General features: G+C 36.9%; 1 protein-coding gene across 1 annotated transcript; it reads left to right on the plus strand.

Annotated features, from left to right (window-relative positions):
* The first annotated feature begins 616 nt into the window (after window positions 1-616).
* LOC137258301 (uncharacterized) lies at window positions 617-8,361 on the plus strand. Its single transcript, XM_067795937.1, has 6 exons — window positions 617-720; window positions 3,615-3,901; window positions 4,134-5,137; window positions 5,547-5,613; window positions 5,755-5,923; window positions 6,361-8,361. Exons 2-6 carry the CDS (start codon window positions 3,637-3,639, stop codon window positions 6,488-6,490), a joined length of 1,635 nt encoding a protein of 544 aa, XP_067652038.1. The 5' UTR covers window positions 617-720; window positions 3,615-3,636; the 3' UTR covers window positions 6,491-8,361.
* The last annotated feature ends 12,871 nt before the right edge of the window (window positions 8,362-21,232 follow it).

Here is a 21,232-nt window from a genome sequence, read left to right on the forward strand (position 1 = left end):
ATAAAAAAAACCCATTCATTATGCCTAATTCTATTGAGTGTATTTGTTCAAGTGTGCAAATGACATACCTAGACGATAATATTGATCTAGAATAAATGCACATTATACATGGTTCTTTCAGTTTCATTATATGTATTGGTAGGGAAGGTTTTCATTTTTTGCAGTTTATTATTGCAACAGATAAATAAACATCAATCTATCTGGCAATAAAATGGTCTAACCTACTTACACACATAGTAATGTTCGTTTTCGTGACATCCCATCTCGATAAAAACACGGACTGTTGTGAAACGTGTGACGTCATGATTATTAAGGAGACATTTATCTTCTACACACCATTATACTAGTATCCATGTGATGATACCCCGCCTCGTTATAGAGCTAGTAAATATGTGACGATTCGAAAATATGTGACGCCTGGAAAAAAACATGATCTGATGATAGAGGGATAGTATCAGTTTCACATATATGTCTATAGCCAAGCCAGAAATTGGTACACTGTAAACCCTCACCGTAAAATATACGGTAGTTCGCTGTATTATTTTAACAGCGCTCCACCGTAATATCTAAATACGGTAAAGTGCCGTCAATATTACGTTCGTACCGTAAACAGATGTATTGTGGGATCGTTTTTCTTGAATGCCGCCATTGTTTGAGGTTTGGGACAGGCTGACAAGACATCTGACAACCGCATGTCAACTGCTATATCACAGGTTACTGGTATGGAATATGATATAATTATCTGAGGAATAGTTATGTTGGTTTCTGCTGTACTGATTTGTAGTATAGTCTCATGTCTTTGCCAGGGAATATGCGTTGTCCGTCTCTTCGAGTTTTCGCAGTTGTGCACGAAGGTTATGTTTGGTTGCAAATGTTGTAGTTTTGAAACGTCCACGCTTAGGCACTATGTTGACCATTACCAGCTTCACCTTAATGTTCCAAATATACAGTTTCCATGCTGTTTCGTCACGTGTGAAAGGGCCTTTCATACTTACTCTGCATTCAAATCTCATACACTGAGAGATCATGGACAATTACACGTGTGTAGGTCAAAATCTACTCGGGTCAGAACATGTTTGAAATGTAGTATTGAATGGTGTGGAAGCCACTTTGACAGTCTAAGTAAGCATTTATCACATTTAAGAGAACACCTGTCTCTACATGAGGAAGTATTGTGTCCGTTTAAGAATTGTGGCCTTCGTTTCAATAAAAAGTCATCATTTTCTTCACATTTGTCTCGCAAGCACCAAACCTCTGATATTCACCACATCTCTGTACACCTACTCCAACAAGCAGAAAAGGATGTTGAAGAATCCTACCAAACTATAGATTGCGATGAACATCTCTCAAGAACTTTGACTGACTCGGAACATGGTGCCACCACAGCTATTGCTGTCAGTGAATATAATGATCTCGACGTCATAGTTCCGTTACAAAACAGAGATATAGATGAAACTGATGTATCTGAAAGTCAAAATTGGAATGATGAAGGAAGTCACTTTGGCCCCATCACGAATGAACAATATTTGAGAAACTTGGCATTATTTTATTTGAAATTAGAAAGCAAGTATTTGCTTCCAGTTTCAACAATCCAAAGCATTATTGAAGAGTTTAATTCATGGCATGAATTTAGTCAAAAGTTTGTGAAACATGCTGTCACAGAAACGTTAAGATTATGTGGGACAGATAATGATGTTATTAGAAATGTTAGAGAGGAAATTCAATCAAGTGACATATTTTCTGCCTGTAACAATGGACCATTGAGATCACAAAAGTTCAGATCACATTTCTACAAGAAACACTTTCCTTTCGTAGAACCTCGAGAGATATTCCTTGGATATAGCAATAAACAATTGCGGAAAACATTTCAGTATGTTTCAGTAATTGAAAGTCTGTTAGCACTGTATAGATATCAGAGAGATTCTATGAACTTGTGTCAGAAGTCTGAACAGATTGATGATGAAGATGTTTTAACTAGTCTTCATCAAGGATCTCTATTTAAAAACCATCCCATCTTGAGTAGTGGAGAAGCCTGCTTTGAGATCTTGCTGTACCAGGATGCTTTTGAGGTTGTTAATCCCTTGGGATCAGCAAGAAAGAAACACAAATTGATTGGCGTGTATTATACCCTTGGAAATTTTCCTGCTTATCGCCGTTCCAATATAGATCATATGCAGCTCGTATTGTTATGTAGGGAGGCATATCTTAAGGAATATGGACAGGACAAGATATTTTCACCGTTAGTGAGGGATCTACATGATGTGGAAGTAAACGGTGTTGAAACTGGACATGGACAAATTAAAGGGGTTTTAGTTTACATCCTAGGTGACAACCTTGGATCGCACATGATAGGTGGATTCTTGGAAAACTTTTGTGGTGAGAACTTTTGTAGATACTGTTCAGCAACAAAAACAGATATAAGAGGGTCAGTACTACCAATCAGAGGTGTAAAGAGAACAAAACACACTTATGAAGAGTCCCTTAAGGCTTTAGATGAAAATCCAGACCTTGCTCACCATAATGGCATCAAACATGAATCCGTATTCAACCAGCTAAACAGTTTCCATGTGACAAGTGGTTTGCCCCCATGTCTAGGCCATGACCTGTTCGAAGGCATTGTACCATATGATATGATGCTGATGATTGATTACTTTGTAAGGAACGTGAAATGGTTCACTTATGAACACCTAAATACACGGATTTCAGAATTTTCTTATGTGGAGTGTGATGCTCTTGACAAGCCAAGTCTTGTCAAGGCAAAATCTGATAAATTGTCAGGTCATGCTATTCAGAATTGGGTTTTTGTGAGAACCTTTCCCCTACTAATAGGGAATTGTGTGGCTGATGCTGAAAATGATGTTTGGCAACTGTTTCTGTTACTGAAAACAGTTACTGAAATTATTTGCAGTCACAGACTCAACGTTTCAAAAATAGCTACTTTGAACTCTATCATTGAAGAGTATCTCTATTATAGGAAAACCCTCTTTCCTAATCAAGAGCTCAGACCAAAACATCATTTTCTTTATCATTACCCTGAGCTAATCGCGTCCAATGGTCCCCTGATCCAGTTGTGGACCCTTCGTTTTGAAAGCAAACACTCATACTTCAAGAAATGTGCTAGAAAGCTTCAAAACTATAAAAGTTTGGCCAAAACACTCGCACAGAAACATCAACTCCTACAAGCATATTACATGACTGGAAATTTGTTTCAGAGTGAACTACAAGCTGATCATAGCTCACCATTTTCACCTAGTATCTATAGCCAGTCAGTCTTGAAGGCAGTTTCAAAATATGATGTTAACGAAACCAATACGGTTTCATCATTACAACTCGTATACAGAGGTGTACAGTACAAAGTTGGCAATTATTTAGTAGTTGAAGAGAATGACAAAGGTTTGATGCTTGGTAAAGTTGAGATCATTCTACTTAGAGCAAAAACAGTCCTCATTGTATTTAAGTCTATTCAGTCCATACCCGTGCCAACAATGGGTTTACATGGCTTTGAAAATGAAAATGAATGCAAAGAGCTGAACTGTTTGCCAGTTTCAGACTTTGCAGATATCTGGCCATTGTCTGTGTACTTTTATTCAGGCAGTTTCTATTTCTCTTTGAAGGGCACAGTGCTACGCGGACACAATGGCTAGTACATCTGATGATTCTAACCACACAGATTGCGCTGATAAGTGTTTAAAGGACTACATTATGAGGATATTTGTAAACCTGGAGACTGCAGAACATGTTGTTGAGAAACTAAAGTTGATTGGGGTAGAGTCTGTGCAGGATTTATCTTTGGTCCAAGAGAAAGACTTAACTGAAGGCCAAAACCACCTCAAAACAATAGTAGCCAGGAAATTATTGAAGCATGCGTGTCAGCTGAAACTGCCTTTATTAACCTCTGCAGGTAAGACGTTTCATAATGCCTTGTAAGAATCTAATCATTGTGAAATAATTGCTTTATAGAAATATGGCATGTTGAATAACTGCAGTTGTACATGATTTGTCATAACTTTCAGAAGGGGAATATGATATCATGCAGATGTATCCTAACAATTAGATTCTAAAGTAAAACTGATACGATTAATGATAACATAATAAACAGTGAGATTTCTTCTCTTCATTATTATGTATTTCAGAAACTGAAAGTGACCTAAGTGATTGCTCAACACCTAGTACCAGCAGTACGTTCTCACCACCTCCACCGCCACCTATTGTGTTTGAAGGTAGAAATAGAGACCCTAACTGGCCACTCAAACTTGACCTAAATTGGAGTTCTATGACAAGGGATGTCATGAAGCCTCTAGAATCGAAACAGCGCCTCGTACCTACACTGAAAAGGAAATTGGTTAGACATTTAATGGATATGGTCAGATCTGTGACTGTGCAAGCCACAAAAAGACAGTTGTCTATCATTGCACAAAGAGCCGTGGCCAAATATCCAGATTCTCTTGAGGACAGGATAGATGACGATGTTGTGGGTTCGGGGTATGAATCTTTGTTGAATAGGTTAATCTCGCGAAATGACAATCTCAATCGAGGAATCTCTGTTGATAAACTCTGTTTAACTAAACATAATTTGAAAAGACGGCAAGCTGATACTGACTCATCTGATGCCGACAGAAGCAGAAACTCGGGCATTTCTGCACCAAGAAGTGATTCCTATGGCTGTATAAACTGGGAGCCACATGTTGAAGAGGAGGATGAACTCAAAATAAAACATGTTCAGGCAGAACTTTTGAAACTTAATGAGGGTGATCCAAAAGAAGTCGATGCAGAAGTCATTGCAAAGGGGATGGAAACTGTATATCCCCTCCTCAGGAGCGTGATCAACAATGGCGCAAGCATGGCAAACATAAAAGCTGAGTGGCCATTTCTATTTCACACTGTAGGAATGCTGAATCACTTTGAAAAACTTGTTGGAATAAACATGAAGGATGCACTGGCCAATTCATACAGGATTAAAGCTCCGAGAATGAACAGATTTTTCAGAAATAAACTGCCACACAAGTCTTCGCATATATTTGAAGAAGCAATCAGACAGAGTCAAAATGACAATGTCAAAGCGTGGCTGGTGGCTGTGTTATTGTGCATTATGGAGTACATGGGCGAGAAACAGGAATCCCTGTTTCTAGTGGCTGATGTAAGTGAAACAAAAGCATTTACTTTTTTGTACCGGGTTGGCACAAGTGTTCATACCCAGCTAGTTCATGTTTTTTCCCAGTCAGTAGTTTACGGAGAACAACAAAATTGTTAGGGAAGACGAGTTACTCCATGTCACTTCATTGCCCCTTGAAATTCACGCTTCATTCCTGGATTGCCAAAATATCTGTAATGTCCTGTGACCCTGTCATTGGAAAATATATGTCTGTGATATCATAGCTTTGACAGGTTAATGTGTCTTTACTGGCCTTATATGCAAAATGTCTATTGTAGGTCACAGTCCCCGACATATTCAAACAGTACACTATCAAATCCATAACTGTAATCTGTCTTTTTGTAGGAATGACATGATTCAGTTATGTCTACATTCCTGATTTTTAAATTTACAGGTAACCTCAACACCAGAGTTTATTGAAGCAATGGACACTCCTGAGAACCCCATGATGATCGTCCATGGTGTGTACTTTGGTGTCAGTAACAATCTGTCAGATTACCACTACTGTGTACTAAGGATTTACAGAAAGAAGGTCACATTGCTAGATCTATATAAAATATATATATCATCTTGCTTGTTGATATCATTTGCATCTTTTTCAGGTGACTCAGTTTTAGCTGGCCAGCACTACACTGTGATGTGTGACCATTTGGTAATCAGCCCAAGACTTAACAGCTTCATTGATGCATTTGCTATGCTCTTCGCTGCTTTCTATGTGTTTAACATTGAATATCAGACTGGGTCTGCTGCCACACTTGAGTTCATACAGAGGTAAATTAAACGTGTATCTTAAACAGACTCTTGAATTCAGCAACCAGCTAGAGACGGATAAAACTATATGGAATCCGGTTAAAGAGACTCACGCAAGAGCAATAGTTCTGCATATTCACCTTTTACGTAAATTGTGGTTCAGAGCAATGCCCCTCAGAAGCCTCTGTTCTACTTACCAGGGACTTCAAGCTTAGATTCACTGATAACAGATGTTACCCTTGTCCTGTCTGCTTGTTAAAGGTATATGTGACCAATATCTCATTGGCCCAACCCTCCAGTATCAAGATAAATGGCTGTAGGATAAATGAACGGCTTCTGAAAATTGCAGACTTTCTGTTTTTTCCGAAAACTGTAAATGTAGTTTACTTAGTCCTATGTATCTATTGTGAATAGCTTTGATAACGCAGAAACAATGACGTCACTGCTTTCATTTCCAGATGCTTCGTTCGCATTAATCCAGACAAGGGATCAAAAGGTTGCAAGGGAAAAAGAAAAAAGACAGTTATGAGTGCGAAAGTTCTCAAACTCATCAACGAACTTGCCGATTTTGAATGGATCGAGGCATGAGAGGGCAAAGTCTAGCAGTTGCAATACTAAGTAATGATTGGTTTGCATTAATGAAAGCCAAACATGTTTTTTCCAGGAGTTTTTTAGATATTGTTTGAATTAAGTTCATTGAGTTAATTGCTGGAAGAGAAATGCATAATTTCAAGTTTAATGATAGTCAAACATGTCTTTCCAGAAGCGGTTTAGATATTGTTTGAATTGAAGTTATTGAGTTAATTGATGGAAGAGAAATGCATAATTTCATGTTCAGTGATAGCCAAACATGTCTTTCCAGAGGTTGTTTAGATATTGTTTGAATTGAGGTCACTGAGTAATTTGTTGGAAGAGAAGTACTTAATTTCGTTTTCAATGATAGTAAAACGTGTTTTTTCCAGAAGTTGTTTAGATATTGTTTAAATTGAGTTCACTGAGTTAATTGCTGGAAGAGAAATGCATAATTTCAAGTTCCATGATAGCCAAACATGTCTTTCCCGAAGCGGTTTAGATATTGTTTGAATTGAAGTTACTGAGTTAATTGCTGGAATAGAAATGCATAATTCCGTGTCTATTGATAGCCAAACATGTCTTTCTAGGAGATGTTTAGATATTGTTTGAATTGTGTTCATTGAGTTAACTGCTGGAAGAGAAATGCATAATTTCAAGTTTAATGATAGTCAAACATGTCTTTCCAGAAGCGGTTTAGATATTGTTTGAATTGAAGTTATTGAGTTAATTGATGGAAGAGAAATGCATAATTTCATGTTCAGTGATAGCCAAACATGTCTTTCCAGAGGTTGTTTAGATATTGTTTGAATTGAGGTCACTGAGTAATTTGTTGGAAGAGAAGTACTTAATTTCGTTTTCAATGATAGTAAAACGTGTTTTTTCCAGAAGTTGTTTAGATATTGTTTAAATTGAGTTCACTGAGTTAATTGCTGGAAGAGAAATGCATAATTTCATGTTCAGTGATAGCCAAACATGTCTTTCCAGAGGTTGTTTAGATATTGTTTGAATTGAGGTCACTGAGTAATTTGTTGGAAGAGAAGTACTTAATTTCGTTTTCAATGATAGTAAAACGTGTTTTTTCCAGAAGTTGTTTAGATATTGTTTAAATTAAGTTCACTGAGTTAATTGCTAGAAGAGAAATGCATAATTTCAAATTCAATAATAGTCAAACATGTCTTTCAGAAGTGTTTTACATATTGTTTGAATTGAGGTTATTGAGTTAATTGCCGGAGGAGAAATGCATAATTTCATGTTCAGTGATAGCCAAACATGTCTTTCCAGAAGTGGTTTACATATTGTTTGAATTGCATTCATTGAGTTAATTGCTGGAAGAGAAATGCATAATTTCAAATTCAATGATAGCCAAACATGTCTTTCCAGAAGTGTTTTACATATTGTTTGAATTGAAGTTATTGAGTTAACTGCTGGAAGAGAAATGCATAATTTCAAATTTAATGATAGCCAAACATGTCTTTCTAGATGTTTAGATATTGTTTGAATTGTGTTCATTGAGTTAATTGCTGGAAGAGAAATGCATAATTTCGTGTTCAGTGATCGCCAAATATGTTTTTTTTCCCAGAAGTTGTTTAGATATTGTTTGTTTTCAGTTAATACATTATCAGGTTGATTTTGCTGATGCTATACTGGCAATATGTTTTTTTTTCTTTTCCACTTTACCTATATCGGCAATGAGCTGTTGCAATCTTTCATCAAATGAAAGCATATGAATGGGCCATTTTCCAATAATATCGTTTTATATTTGACTAATGTCAAACAACATAAATCCCAAAGATGTTATTTTCAGCTGTTGATCATTGTGATATGGTGTCACTTACAATGCTTGGACTCAGATTTATTTCTTCTTTTAATAAATGTTCTTCAAACTTCGTTTGAGTCTTTTTTTATTGACATGGATATATATTAGAGCATCCTATCGCAGAGGTTAGATGACATTAGGTTGCAGTTGGTTGAGTTAGTTCACCGTTCAAACCCTGATAGTAAAGTCTAAAGTTAAGTAGAAATACAGGAATGTGCACAGCACATTGTATGGTAAGTCCTACCTTAGTTTACTGTTATATTATATCTTAAATGCTATTACAGAATGCTGTTATTTTTACGGTATACCGTGTTTTTTACGGTAAAAGTTTGGCAGCCCAGCTGCCAGTAGTTTACCGTAAAATACAGGAAATGTTTACAGTGACACTGTAATTCTTACGGTAGTGTACTGTAAAAATTTACGGTAAATACTATTACAAATTGCTGTTATTTTTACGGTATACCGTGTTATTTACGGTAAAAGTTTGGCAGCCTAGCTGCCAGTAGTTTACCGTAAATAATTACAGGAAAGTTTTACAGTGTACCAGTTGAGTGTGGTTGCAAGTATACTCACTAAAGTGTGTACATCAACTGATGTGATAACATCTGTTGTAAATACAGATGAATACTTGATCACACATCAAGACCGTGCTATATATATATTATGACTACATTTTGATAAAATATAATAAAACATAAAACACATATGCAAGTTTGCATTTTCTTGCTTGAATTTGATCTAAGGCCCTTTTGAATTAAAGGGGCACTGATGCGGAGCGAATAATGTTTCTCGCCAACGGTCTAATTACGAAACCAAACCGCAATTTGGTCAGCGCCCGCTCCTTCGACCGTGACGGACAAAGGAACTGGGCTCCTGTCCATATTAGTAGAATTTCTTCACCTAAACAGTCAGGAGGCCGGATGCCCATCATATGCCATTTGTTTAAAAATATCCATGGTATTCCTTGTCCGATCGTAACCAAATATCGCAGCAGTGTAGTACTTTTCGGATGCTTGGATGGTATAGTTACTGATCCAATTTGATCCTATTTCTGCGTTTTTAACCTCGATATTTAATCATGTCACATGAAAATATGATGTCTACAGGCACGTAGCAAGCCATTTGTTTCAGTACGGAAGGTTGCAAAGCTTTATATTTAGGTAGTTTTGGGTGTTGGTTGAGCTGTGATAGCAAATATCACACGTAAATTTTGGTAGCTATGGTAGCTACAATGGTTTCTTATTTATGATAGTAAAAACACACAGTTGATTTATTTGAATTCGTAAACAAAAAACGATGACTTTGCCTTTGGTAGAAAAATCTGAAAATTTTCTTACGTAAAAAAACCCTTATTTCACCTATTTACCCAAGTACACAGCAAATGCTAGTGTGTATTCCTTTTGTAACGAAATTCCGTTGGTATCCTCAAAACAGTTTCGGCCCATAAGTGTTTTCAGGCTGCATGCGACACAGAGATTACATCTTCCTTGCTGTAACTCGCGCGTGATGGTGTAAACCTACACGTGTTATTTGTCATCATTCCCTGGATGGTCAATTAATGATGTTTTAACAGGTATAATTAGTAGTAACACCACTTCGGTTACTCAACAAAGGTTCCCATTTGGCATTTCTCCTGTCTGGAGTAAATACTCAACATTATAAATTAAGGTCTGTAATGGCAAATGTATTGTGTGTTATGTAATATGTGCATGTAAGTGATGCAAGAGGGTTTATCAGCTGAGTTCGATCAAAGGATTAACCGATAACACACTGATTGATTAATTACTTTTATCTTCTAGCGAATTTGTCGAAAGGCAGTGTGTGTAGATGACAACACCCTGTCGTAAAGTGCGAGTGCAAAAACAACATCCTCCCTTCAAAGAATTAACCACCCTTGCGTTGATTGATTGATTGTTCATTATTGGTTAACTAAATTGCTTAGAAGAGTGGACATCATACAATTAGTTGCCAGGTGTGCTATCTTGGGAGACCAATGAGAGGTTTATCTGGTTTTCACCAACGAAAGACCTGAAACGATGTGTTACTTTTTCGAAAAATGAGACAGTTGTAAGACACGCGACACAGAGCAGGATTATTTACCAGCTGCAGATGAATGGAATACGATTTCTTTTACGTGGATATTGATGGATACACTCCTGAACAAGGTATAGTAGCCTGACATTGTTGCTATAAAATTAGTCTGTTTTACATTCATTATTTGCATTTTGTTTTAATTTATTTGTTGTAGCATTCAGCAGAATCTGTATGACAGAAAACACACACTAGATCGTGTATGTGTGTGAAATAGGATCCACATTGGCAATCTATACACTGTATAAATGTTGCTGTTATGTTAGAAATTTACTATGAGTATAAGCAGATCGTGTGTTCTTTTATTAATTTTCAGAATCATACAAATATGACAATAAACTAATTAGGGTTATGAGGCAAAATATAGAGACGTACATTGGCTTCGTTATTTTTCCGTCCTAATAGTTTTTTACTATTTCTACCACTGGCAGATGATTAACCTTCAAAGTGTTTCATTTGTTTTCATAATACATTTGTAATGAAGTAAAAAATTACTTCACCTCAGTTGATCTGTCTATAATTAAACTATCAGCTGCGCCTACGGACTGCGCAGCAGAGGTCACGAACCAGTCACGAATTCTGGGATATCATCCGGGTACTCACGGGAGAAAAACAATAACAAAAGTTTACACCAGTCCACGGAAATTGCTCCGCATCAGTGCCCCTTTAAACCTTTGACCCTTTTGACTTTCCTTTGTCCTTTTCGGCTTTACTTTCTTTGGCCCCTTTGACTTTTCCTTAATTGGCTCTTTTGACTTTTTCAGTTTTGACTACAACCCGTACACAACCAGCAGAAATCTGGAGGATCAGCCATCTGCCTCGTCTCCCTGGCAACATCTGCTCTGTGGACCAATCATGTCACGTTTAGTATTCAATATTCATAGTATACGTGTTGCTGCACGCGGTACGATATACTGTACAAGCACACGGTGATGCAATTTATTGATATCGGTCTACGTTAATTACCAGGAAGGAAGGATATTTTACCGGCAACATCTCAGTAGACCAGTACCCTCAGTACTGAGTACTCATGGCATACGCGTTGTTGGATGAACGCGGTACGATAAACTATACATGCATCCGGTCATACAGTTCATAGATGTCGATGTATGTCATCAGGAAGGAAGTAGATGGCTGATAAACTGACAAAAGCTGCACTAGACTTTGATACATCAGAATAGGAAAGGACAATATTTTCACTTCCTGCAGAATTACGCTCCGTCAGTATGAATCCATGCGCACAGAAGATAACAACACAGATTAATTCCAAATTACTTTCGTATGAAGAAAACAATATAAAAACTGACGATCTTTTGAGATACGTTTGACTATCCCCTTGGGGCAATTTGACCAAAATCCATTAACGATTTGACCGGATTTGTTGGGGAGATTTGTTATAGCTGGGGCAATTCGACTGGTACCCGTTTATGTTTAGTGCATGTTCAATATTCATGGAGTGAATGGTACGATGCAGCCTACTTTAACACACCATCCAGGTTAGAGTGTACTTTGCATTGTGTTATGATAAACACCCTGGTGTCGACTTGTTCCAATAGATTCATTTGTTCGTAATATTTGTTCGAATATTCGCAATATTCGGGCTATGCTACTCGATCCCGATCCGCAAAGCGCTCGTAACGTTACGGCCTGTCGTAACGCTGTAGTTCATCAAAGACTTGCGAATATCGTAGCGCTACGAACGGTTCGTGGTTCGGCATGGGAGCTACGACCACCTTAGTGAGTGAGTGAGCTTTGTTTTACGCCACACTCAGCAATATTCCAGCTATATGGAAGAAGTCTGTTTTCTAATAATCGAGTCTGGACAATCCAGTGTTCAAAAGACATGAGCATTGATCTATAAAGTGTGAATGATGCATGCAGTTACCTCCCCACCTTTAGAGATTACACCCTAAGTCAGATCCTCAGAGATGCGCGTGTTTGAGGAACTCCATGTCCAGTGTTGGACGTTACCCATCTCCAACTGGTCAACGCTTGACTTAACCATATCTTGAAGGCTTTTTCAATAACTGATGTTTCTGTTGATCTTTAAAACAATTCTATCAATCTGGTGGATGTTGCACTAGACTACATGAATGAAAACTGTATCAAACTGTTTTTATGACATGATTGTCATTTGAATTATGTTTTGATAACCTACACAGAAGCCAGTGTCATTTTTCAACCAGTCAACATTTGCATGAGAATTGTTTCAACTGGTTGGTTGACAATCGTTCTCCTTGATTAGGCACAGCATAACCGCATTTGAACGACGCAGCTATTAAGGGCCTCATATCCTTTTATGCATCTGATACAATTGGAATTTTGCCACTTATTCATACATGTATATGTTGATATTTTCTGTCAACAGATTTATCTAAACAGCCTTATTACAAAATACTATTTAGAAGGGCATAGTAAAGAAGGTCACGCGAAGGTGTCCAGGTTCGATTCCCTACATGGGTACATAGTGTGGAACCCATTCCTTGTAGCTGGTGTCCACCATAACATGTCTGAATTATTGTCCAGCTCAGTGTGAAACTATGGTCATATAGCCAGTCGGTTTAAGAAGATTTGAAGAAACTAGAGGTATCTTAAGTTGAATTCAAGATATGTTGAATTAATGTTTTATACAAATTACAATTATGTGAACTAAGGTCGTACATAGTTTACAGATATTTTTAACACATTCAGAGATATCACAGGATATGTTCTTGATGTCTTTCCAACACTTCGACACACCAGTAATTATATTTTATATGAGAAATTAATTAAAGACATCTTCAATTATTTACAGATATCTTTAAAATATTATTGGTATCTTTAAGCAAAAGCAACGGACATCTCAAAAACAACTGAAGATATTTGTGAAAAAGGTCTGATATATGCTCAACCTCTTGTACATTAATATTCTTATGTCGAACCCATTCTTATCCAGTGTAGGATATAAGAACTCTGGTATACCGCTTGTCATATATAGTGGAACCTCGTCATTCCAAGCAACCCGTGAAGATCCGGGGTACAATAGGCTTTCAGCAACCCATGCATGTCCCAAAAGGCGACTATACTTGTCGTAAGAGGCGACTAACGGGATCGTTTGATTAGACTAGCAGACTTGATTGACACATGTCATCTGTTCCCAGTTGCGGAGATCGATGCTCATGCTGTTGATCCCTAGATTGTCTGGCCCAGACTCGATTATTTACAGACCGCCGCCATATATATTGGAATATTGGAATATTGGAATATTGGAATATTGCTGAGTGTGACATAAAACTAAATTCACTCCACTCATTATTCCACATAGTACTGGAGCACTGCTGCATGTATAATCCTTCATTTCCTTGATGTAATTTGTTTGCCTCATCACATCGACAATCAAGGTATCATATCTGCATTTTGTTATTGCAGACACTTCATCCATTATCCATGATATCCTGCAGGTCAAGTAAACACCCACGTCATCTCTTGAGTGGGCGGACCGAGTTTGCAAAAGCAGTCAAATTGCATTTATGTGTCATTTCCGCTCCTGCAGAAAATGTCAGGCCTTGTGCATGTTAGACTGTATATGACTAAACACTAGGACTGTGCATTGGCATATTTATTGTATGGCAATGTGTTGCGATTCATGTTCGTGTATTGCGATATGTATTGCGATATATTGGGACCTTGGGTGTTTGACAGTGAGTGACACTTAATGTGAATGTCAATCCTATTTTCTGAATTATAAGCCTCTAAATATATAAGTTACGGTCCTGATAACAGGAATCTGTAAATTAGGTTGCATTGTCATGGTTTCTATTTCGTTTCTTTTTACAATTGATAGTATTACAGTATGAAATTTTGTCATTGAATAACCGGGAGGAAAACATCTGTTGTGAATTAAAGTATATATGTGTAGATTATGATTTAAACTATAAAGATAATAACAAAAAATGCGTGTTCTTTACCCAATATCACCGGTTCCCAGAATAATATTGCAAAACGTATCGTTTGAAATGCGTATTCGAGAAATACCGGTATGTCAGTAATACCGTACTGGCCTACTAATCACATGTATTTAGCAAGTGATAATGATCCATATTACACCAGGTTTACGTACCTTATTTCGACATCAATTCATGCTGCGTGATGCAAGATGGATGCTATTACATTGAATTCCTGTGTACTGTGCAGCACTTTTGAATGTTCATGGAGTGAGGTAGTGCAGTGGTCAAAATGTTCGCTCGTAACACCGAATGTCCGGGTTCCATTCTCCACATGGATCAAGTTTGTAAAACTCATACCCGGTGTTCCCCATCGTTATATGCATGGAACATTGCTAAAAGCGGCGTAAAACAATTCTCACTCTCTCGGAATCTGCTTTGATACTTGGTACTGAACTACACACTGTACACGACGGTTAAAATGTTCTTATATATTAAGTGAATTCTGAAGTAAGGATGGGGCTATGAAGGTGTACTTATTACAAATGGAATTAACAGGGTGTTTTTTCGATGCGTTGACATCAGTTTACACGCTTGTTTACAACTGCACAGGACTGGACAAACCCATGTCAGTGATTGGGCACTTAACCCTCATGAAATCAACTCAACACTCGGGAGTTTTCTGTTTCAAAGTCGCAAAGCTAATGATAGAGTTCTATTTTCTTCACGGAAATAATAACAGTGAACCGGAAGATGTACTACTTCTTCAGTTTAGTAGTACAATGAATGTAAATATTTCTTGCATATACTATATAAATATATATGCTGCAATGAACACAAATTGTGACGATTTTTGAAATAGGGGTGAGTAGTAGCGAATGCTCTGAGAACAATTTTCAGTTGAAGTGTGGGATCTACACAAATGGGGTACGATGACATGCGTCAACTAAGTCAGCGAGGCTGATCACCCGATCCCGGTAGTCGCATCTTCCAAGTATGGCTCAGTTATAATAACAATCACTCAAAACTCTAAACGTTGTGACCCAATAATAATTATCACTTAATCAATAATACAATAATAAAATTTACAGAAAATACACTCCCGTAACACGGAGTGTGGGCGACTACGAGAAGGTTCTAAGTTAATGTCTGTATTGTGCTCGAATGTTCAGGAATCAGTGACTTTGCATATAAAGGCTTTTTGACGACACGGACACACAGATTAACTTAAGTACATCATTCGGCCAACATCCAACTGCCTCTCCGTCAACGCTCGACCTACATAACTGCTGCCTGACCGTTCACTGTGTTACATTCAGTATAACTGTTTCTCACTATCAAACTAAGACTTTGGTGAGTTGATATTATATTTGTGACCCTCTACTATAGTTTTGACTCAGTTGTATCGTACATGAACCTCTATTGTGAATCTTGTGTATCATGCTTTCTGTTGATTACAAAAAAGTTGAAAATTTCAGTCTTCTCAGTGTTATATTTTGCTGGTTCTAAGGGAATTTCTTATACCTTTAGTCATGGCAATATTTTAACCTTAACACTTGTCACGCCAAAGACCTGGGTTCGGTTCCCCACAAGGCTACAATGTCTGAAGCTTATTTCTGGTGTCGACTTGCTGCTTTTATTGGTGGAATATGGCTAAAACTAAACTCACTCACTCTCGTCACACAGACATCATGCTATGTCATGCAACTAATTTAGTTATTCCTAAATAATTTTGTGTCTTTAGCATATGAGAGTAGCCCAATGGTCAAAGTGTTCACTCATCATGGCAAGGGCCTGTGTTCGATCCGCCACAGTTGTACAATATGTGATGTGAAGCCAACTTCATGTGTTCTCAGCTGTGAAATTGCTGGACTACTGCTAAAAGCAGCAAAAATACTTTTTTACTACTTGTTCACCTAAACTGAGTTAAGGTTGATTATGCATTTTCAAAGTGTTTTATTCATATGAACCCTTAAGAATTTGACAGAAATAATCTGAACAAAAGTCCACTTACAGTGATACTATGTAATACTATGATGTGTAATAATGTAATCAGTATCTTTTGAGTCTCAACACTCAAAAACAATTGAGTGAGTTTAGTTGTATGCCACAATATTCCAGCTATATGACGATGAATCTGGACCAGACAATCCAGTGATCAACAGCATGATCATCGATCTGTGCACCCATGACGTGTCAACCAAGTTAGTTGCCTCTTACGACAAGCATAGTCATCTGTTATGGGAAACATGGGTTGTTGAAGGCCTATTCTACCCTGCACCTTCACGGGTCCACCCAAAAACAAGTGAACTACAAATATTTATGAACTTTAATAAAGTTGGTTAGAATAAAAGAACATACATAATAAGCAAGACATAGAGGCAGTAATCATGTCACCAGGAACATAACCCATCAACAGCCATTTCAGAAACTGACCAATTCAAGTAGAGACATCCTTTAATGCATGTAGACTTATCTAGAAATGCTTGTCAAACTAGGGAATGCCATTTTACTACATGACGTACATGTATACCCTGATAAAACCAATACACACTAATGTTGGGATGGTAATCCAGATACCCGTGACGGGTGGGAAATGAGTTGGAGCAGGGTACCATCTCAATACCTGGACCCATTACAACCATGTGAGTAACAGATCAAACAATGTTATATGTTATTCAACATTCAACATTCAGCATCACCTGTCAGTTCACTTGATGAAGGTGTCTGAAATGACCCAAAAACGTTGTGTGTCAAAGAATTAAAAGAAGATTTATCCATAAAACATCTTGCTCATAGGTTAAGGAGGTTCTCATTGAAGACCCAGGTTCAAATCCAAATCTCTGCACAACCCCAAACTGATACACCATAACTGGAATATTTCTAAGCCTGTTGTCAAACATGCCTCACTTACTGTCTTTGATGAACAATTTTGTCTTTTGGGGAGAACTGTCTAAGCAACAATTAGTTTTGCTCAACAAAAATCATCTTGAATAAGTCACTGGACCAGACTAATATACTGGCCAAATCACAGGTAGCAATATCTTTTCTATGTCATATTTCTTGCTATCAGCACCTTGGGTGCTTAGAAAATCACAAATAAGGTGCTTAGCAAACCATACACAAGTTAAACCTGTCACAACAGATCCAGCAGTAAATAACAGACTTAAATCAAATACTGGCCTTCCTATAAGTTCTCTTGAGCTTGCTGACCAATCCAGTTCATGAAAATTTTGTTGTTGCATTTTCATGAAATAAATTTAAACCAAATCACTGTGGAGACTGGAACTTTGATAATGTTTTCACAGTGTTTGTGTATTACAAAAGAAAATGAAAGCCTCATTCTTAAATTCTGAAGCTTAGTACTTACAAAGATTATTAGGATAATCTGGGATAGTGAATGTAACAAACACAGATAGTTATGCTGAAAACAAAAACATCATTTGTTTTCTAAAACATCAGTACTAATGCCCTTTGATAAAAAGAGATTTATCTTCATTGTTTTGAAGTAAATTAGGAAAATGAACAGGAAGTCAAATTTAAATCACTATACATATATTTGCCAAGTTGGCTTATTTTAAAATATATTTGTCCAGTTGACACATCATGTAAAACAATATAATCTGTAAAACATGGCAACTGACAGGTTGGCCTGATCGAAATGCTAGAATCCCTTCAAGAAATGACAACACAGGCCACACTATGTAACAATGATTAACGAAATGACGATCTATTAAAAGCTACTTTGAATAAACCCTGAAACAGGAAGTAAGTACTTGTTCAACAAGAGAAACACACCACACCTTGGGACTGACAGGTGTCAATCATCATGAAGCAAGCATTTCTGAAGAAGCAATACATTTAATTTCATACTCTTAATATCATAAAAACACTCTTATACCAGAATGGAATGGGGTAACATTTATCACATTTTTTTCTGTTTTTTTTTTTTTTCGTTGTGTATGCTAGCACCAAGTATAAATGTCAAACAGTGTCAAAACAAGAAAATCAATCCTGAGACGTCTTTGTCAATAACATGAGACAAGCAAAAGTTGGAATGCTTAAAACAGTTGAATGCTATTCAATGAAGTACAGAGTGTTTTGTCAATATTTCTAATTAAAGCTTTGCTTGAATCAAAACCATAAACATCAGCCATGGAATGTGTTTGGGTGCAAGACATGGCACAACAAATGTTTGCGTAAAAATTAAGAATTATCTGATAGATGTTTGAGAGAGAGGTCGAGTGATGAAGTTACACTTGGCTGAGCACAAACAATACAACAGCTGAATGGGAGATCAAAAAAGCAACAGCAGTACAAAACTTTAATGAAAGTGGTTCAACAATAAGTGTTAAAATATATGATATGCATAACAATTTCTATAAAGCACAAACAATGTTGCTAATGTGTGGGACATGTATGTTTCAAACGTTAAGGACTGATGATGCGTTCATGTTACTATGGATACTGGTAACCTGTCATGGCATGATACTACTACAGACATGACATATTAACTATAGCAGTATGGAAGAATCAGGTTGTTTTAACAGTATTGTTTTTAAATATTTCTCTCTTCAAGAGGCCATAGTGACATAACAATAAAGTTATAATAGATCCACATTTTTAAACTTATTTTCAAATATGTTGCCAACTTTGCATTTTCATAAAATTTGGATGAAATCAAAAACCAAATTTATTGTAGGCTTAGCAATGGCAAGAATTGATAATGATAGTTGAAATGATTGTTAGTGAAATATATTGAGGAAAGAAAAAGACATAGAGCATATATATGGTATAACAAAAGAATAAGGAATAAGACATGAACAGAAAATATATTTCACTTTGATACATACCTAGTTAAGACCTGGCCAGTATTTTTTCTGTTTTATGGAGCCACCAGTCATATTTTCAGAGCAATAAGAAACAAATTGAAAATTAATTATTCCTGCTCAAAAAATAAAATTATAATGGTTTCATTGGCCTAAAATGTAAAACATACATGGACATTTTTTTAGACTGTTTTTTACCAACTTAAACTTCATAAATTGCCCAAAGTAAAATGCTTTGGTATTTAATGGAAATATTACTTTGGCTGATTGTCTTTTTTGTTGCTTTTCCCTCCTGTCCTTTTCTGAGAACAAAAATTCATAAAACAGGAAAAAAAATTGGTCTTGTCTGAAGAAGACATATTCAAAATGCCTGCAACTTGTCGTCTCACAAACATAATATGAAATCATTACTAATGACCTTGTATCACATCACTGCTGAAGCACTACTAATTGATGTATCACTGGTGTGTAAAATATTTTGTATCACAATAACTCTTAAACAAAATGACTTAGTAAAATAATTATATTCTGTGTTAAAATTACAAAAATAGCTTTAACAGGAACTGTATGTAACTCATATCATACAAAACATATTGAACCAACATGGTGATATATATAGTGGTATATACAAAAGCAGTATTCTGTAACAAGCCATTATCAGTAACAAGTAATAGTGTTATAACTAATGCTATAATAGACAACAAGCTATTATAGATAACAAGTACACAATGTACAAGGCTCAATTTAAGTATTCAGAAATTGCACTGGTGCTACCTGAAACTGAATAAGTGCAACCTCATATCTACCTCCACTAGCACACAGTGCATGTTAATATTGTGCTGTTTAAAGAACACAGACTTCAGTTGGAAAACAGAATGATGAGGAATTGGCTTTGAACAGTGACTCTCATGACTGTTTGAAAAGTGACTGTGAGCTTACTGTTCATAAATTTTTAGGAAGTAAGATAACTTATGTTATCAGACCCAGCTTTTTGGGGGTCATGATAATATTCTAAACCTTCACTACCAAAACCCAAACAATACTTAAGATATTGAGCATCAGGTGCAACCTGTCTTTGTTGTTTTCATTCCCTGGGTCACATATCAAGCTGACTGGCGTAAGTCTTACACAGGAGCAACCTGTTTTTGTTGGTTTCATTCCCTGGGTAACATATCAAGATTATTGGCGTAAGTCTTACACAGGAGCAACCTGTTTTTGTTGATTTCATTCCCTGGGTAACATATCAAGATTATTGGCGTAAGTCTTACACAGGAGCAACCTGTTTTTGTTGGTTTCATTCCCTGGGTCACATATCAAGATTATTGGCGTAAGTCTTACACAGGAGCAACCTGTTTTTGTTGGTTTCATTCCCTGGGTCACATATCAAGATTATTGGCGTAAGTCTTACACAGGAGCAACCTGTTTTTGTTGGTTTCATTCCCTGGGTCACATATCAAGATTATTGGCGTAAGTCTTACACAGGAGCAACCTGTTTTTGTTGGTTTCATTCCCTGGGTCACATATCAAGATTATTGGCGTAAGTCTTACACAGGAGCAACCTGTTTTTGTTGGTTTCATTCCCTGGGTCACATATCAAGATTATTGGCGTAAGTCTTACACAGGAGCAACCTGTTTTTGTTGGTTTCATTCCCTGGGTCACATATCAAGATTATTGGCGTAAGTCTTACACAGGAGCAACCTGTTTTTGTTGGTTTCATTCCCTGGGTAACATATCAAGATTATTGGCGTAAGTCTTACACAGGAGCAACCTGTTTTTGTTGGTTTCATTCCCTGGGTAACATATCAAGATTATTGGCGTAAGTCTTACACAGGAGCAACCTGTTTTTGTTGGTTTCATTCCCTGGGTAACATATCAAGATTATTGGCGTAAGTCTTACACAGGAGCAACCTGTTTTTGTTGGTTTCATTCCCTGGGTAACATATCAAGATTATTGGCGTAAGTCTTACACAGGAGCAACCTGTTTTTGTTGGTTTCATTCCCTGGGTCACATATCAAGATTATTGGCGTAAGTCTTACACAGGAGCAACCTGTTTTTGTTGGTTTCATTCCCTGGGTCACATATCAAGATTATTGGCG

This window comes from Haliotis asinina, chromosome 12 (assembly GCF_037392515.1).
Source record: "Haliotis asinina isolate JCU_RB_2024 chromosome 12, JCU_Hal_asi_v2, whole genome shotgun sequence".
Taxonomy (NCBI): domain Eukaryota; kingdom Metazoa; phylum Mollusca; class Gastropoda; order Lepetellida; family Haliotidae; genus Haliotis; species Haliotis asinina.

Excerpts from the sequence above, each read along its gene's own strand:
- LOC137258301 (XM_067795937.1), top strand. The coding sequence starts at position 3,637 with ATGGCTAGTACATCTGATGATTCTAACCACACAGATTGCGCTGATAAG. Across the intron at positions 3,902-4,133 it reads GCCTTTATTAACCTCTGCAG|AAACTGAAAGTGACCTAAGT; the intron begins GTAAGACGTTTC and ends TATGTATTTCAG. Across the intron at positions 5,138-5,546 it reads CCCTGTTTCTAGTGGCTGAT|GTAACCTCAACACCAGAGTT; the intron begins GTAAGTGAAACA and ends TTAAATTTACAG.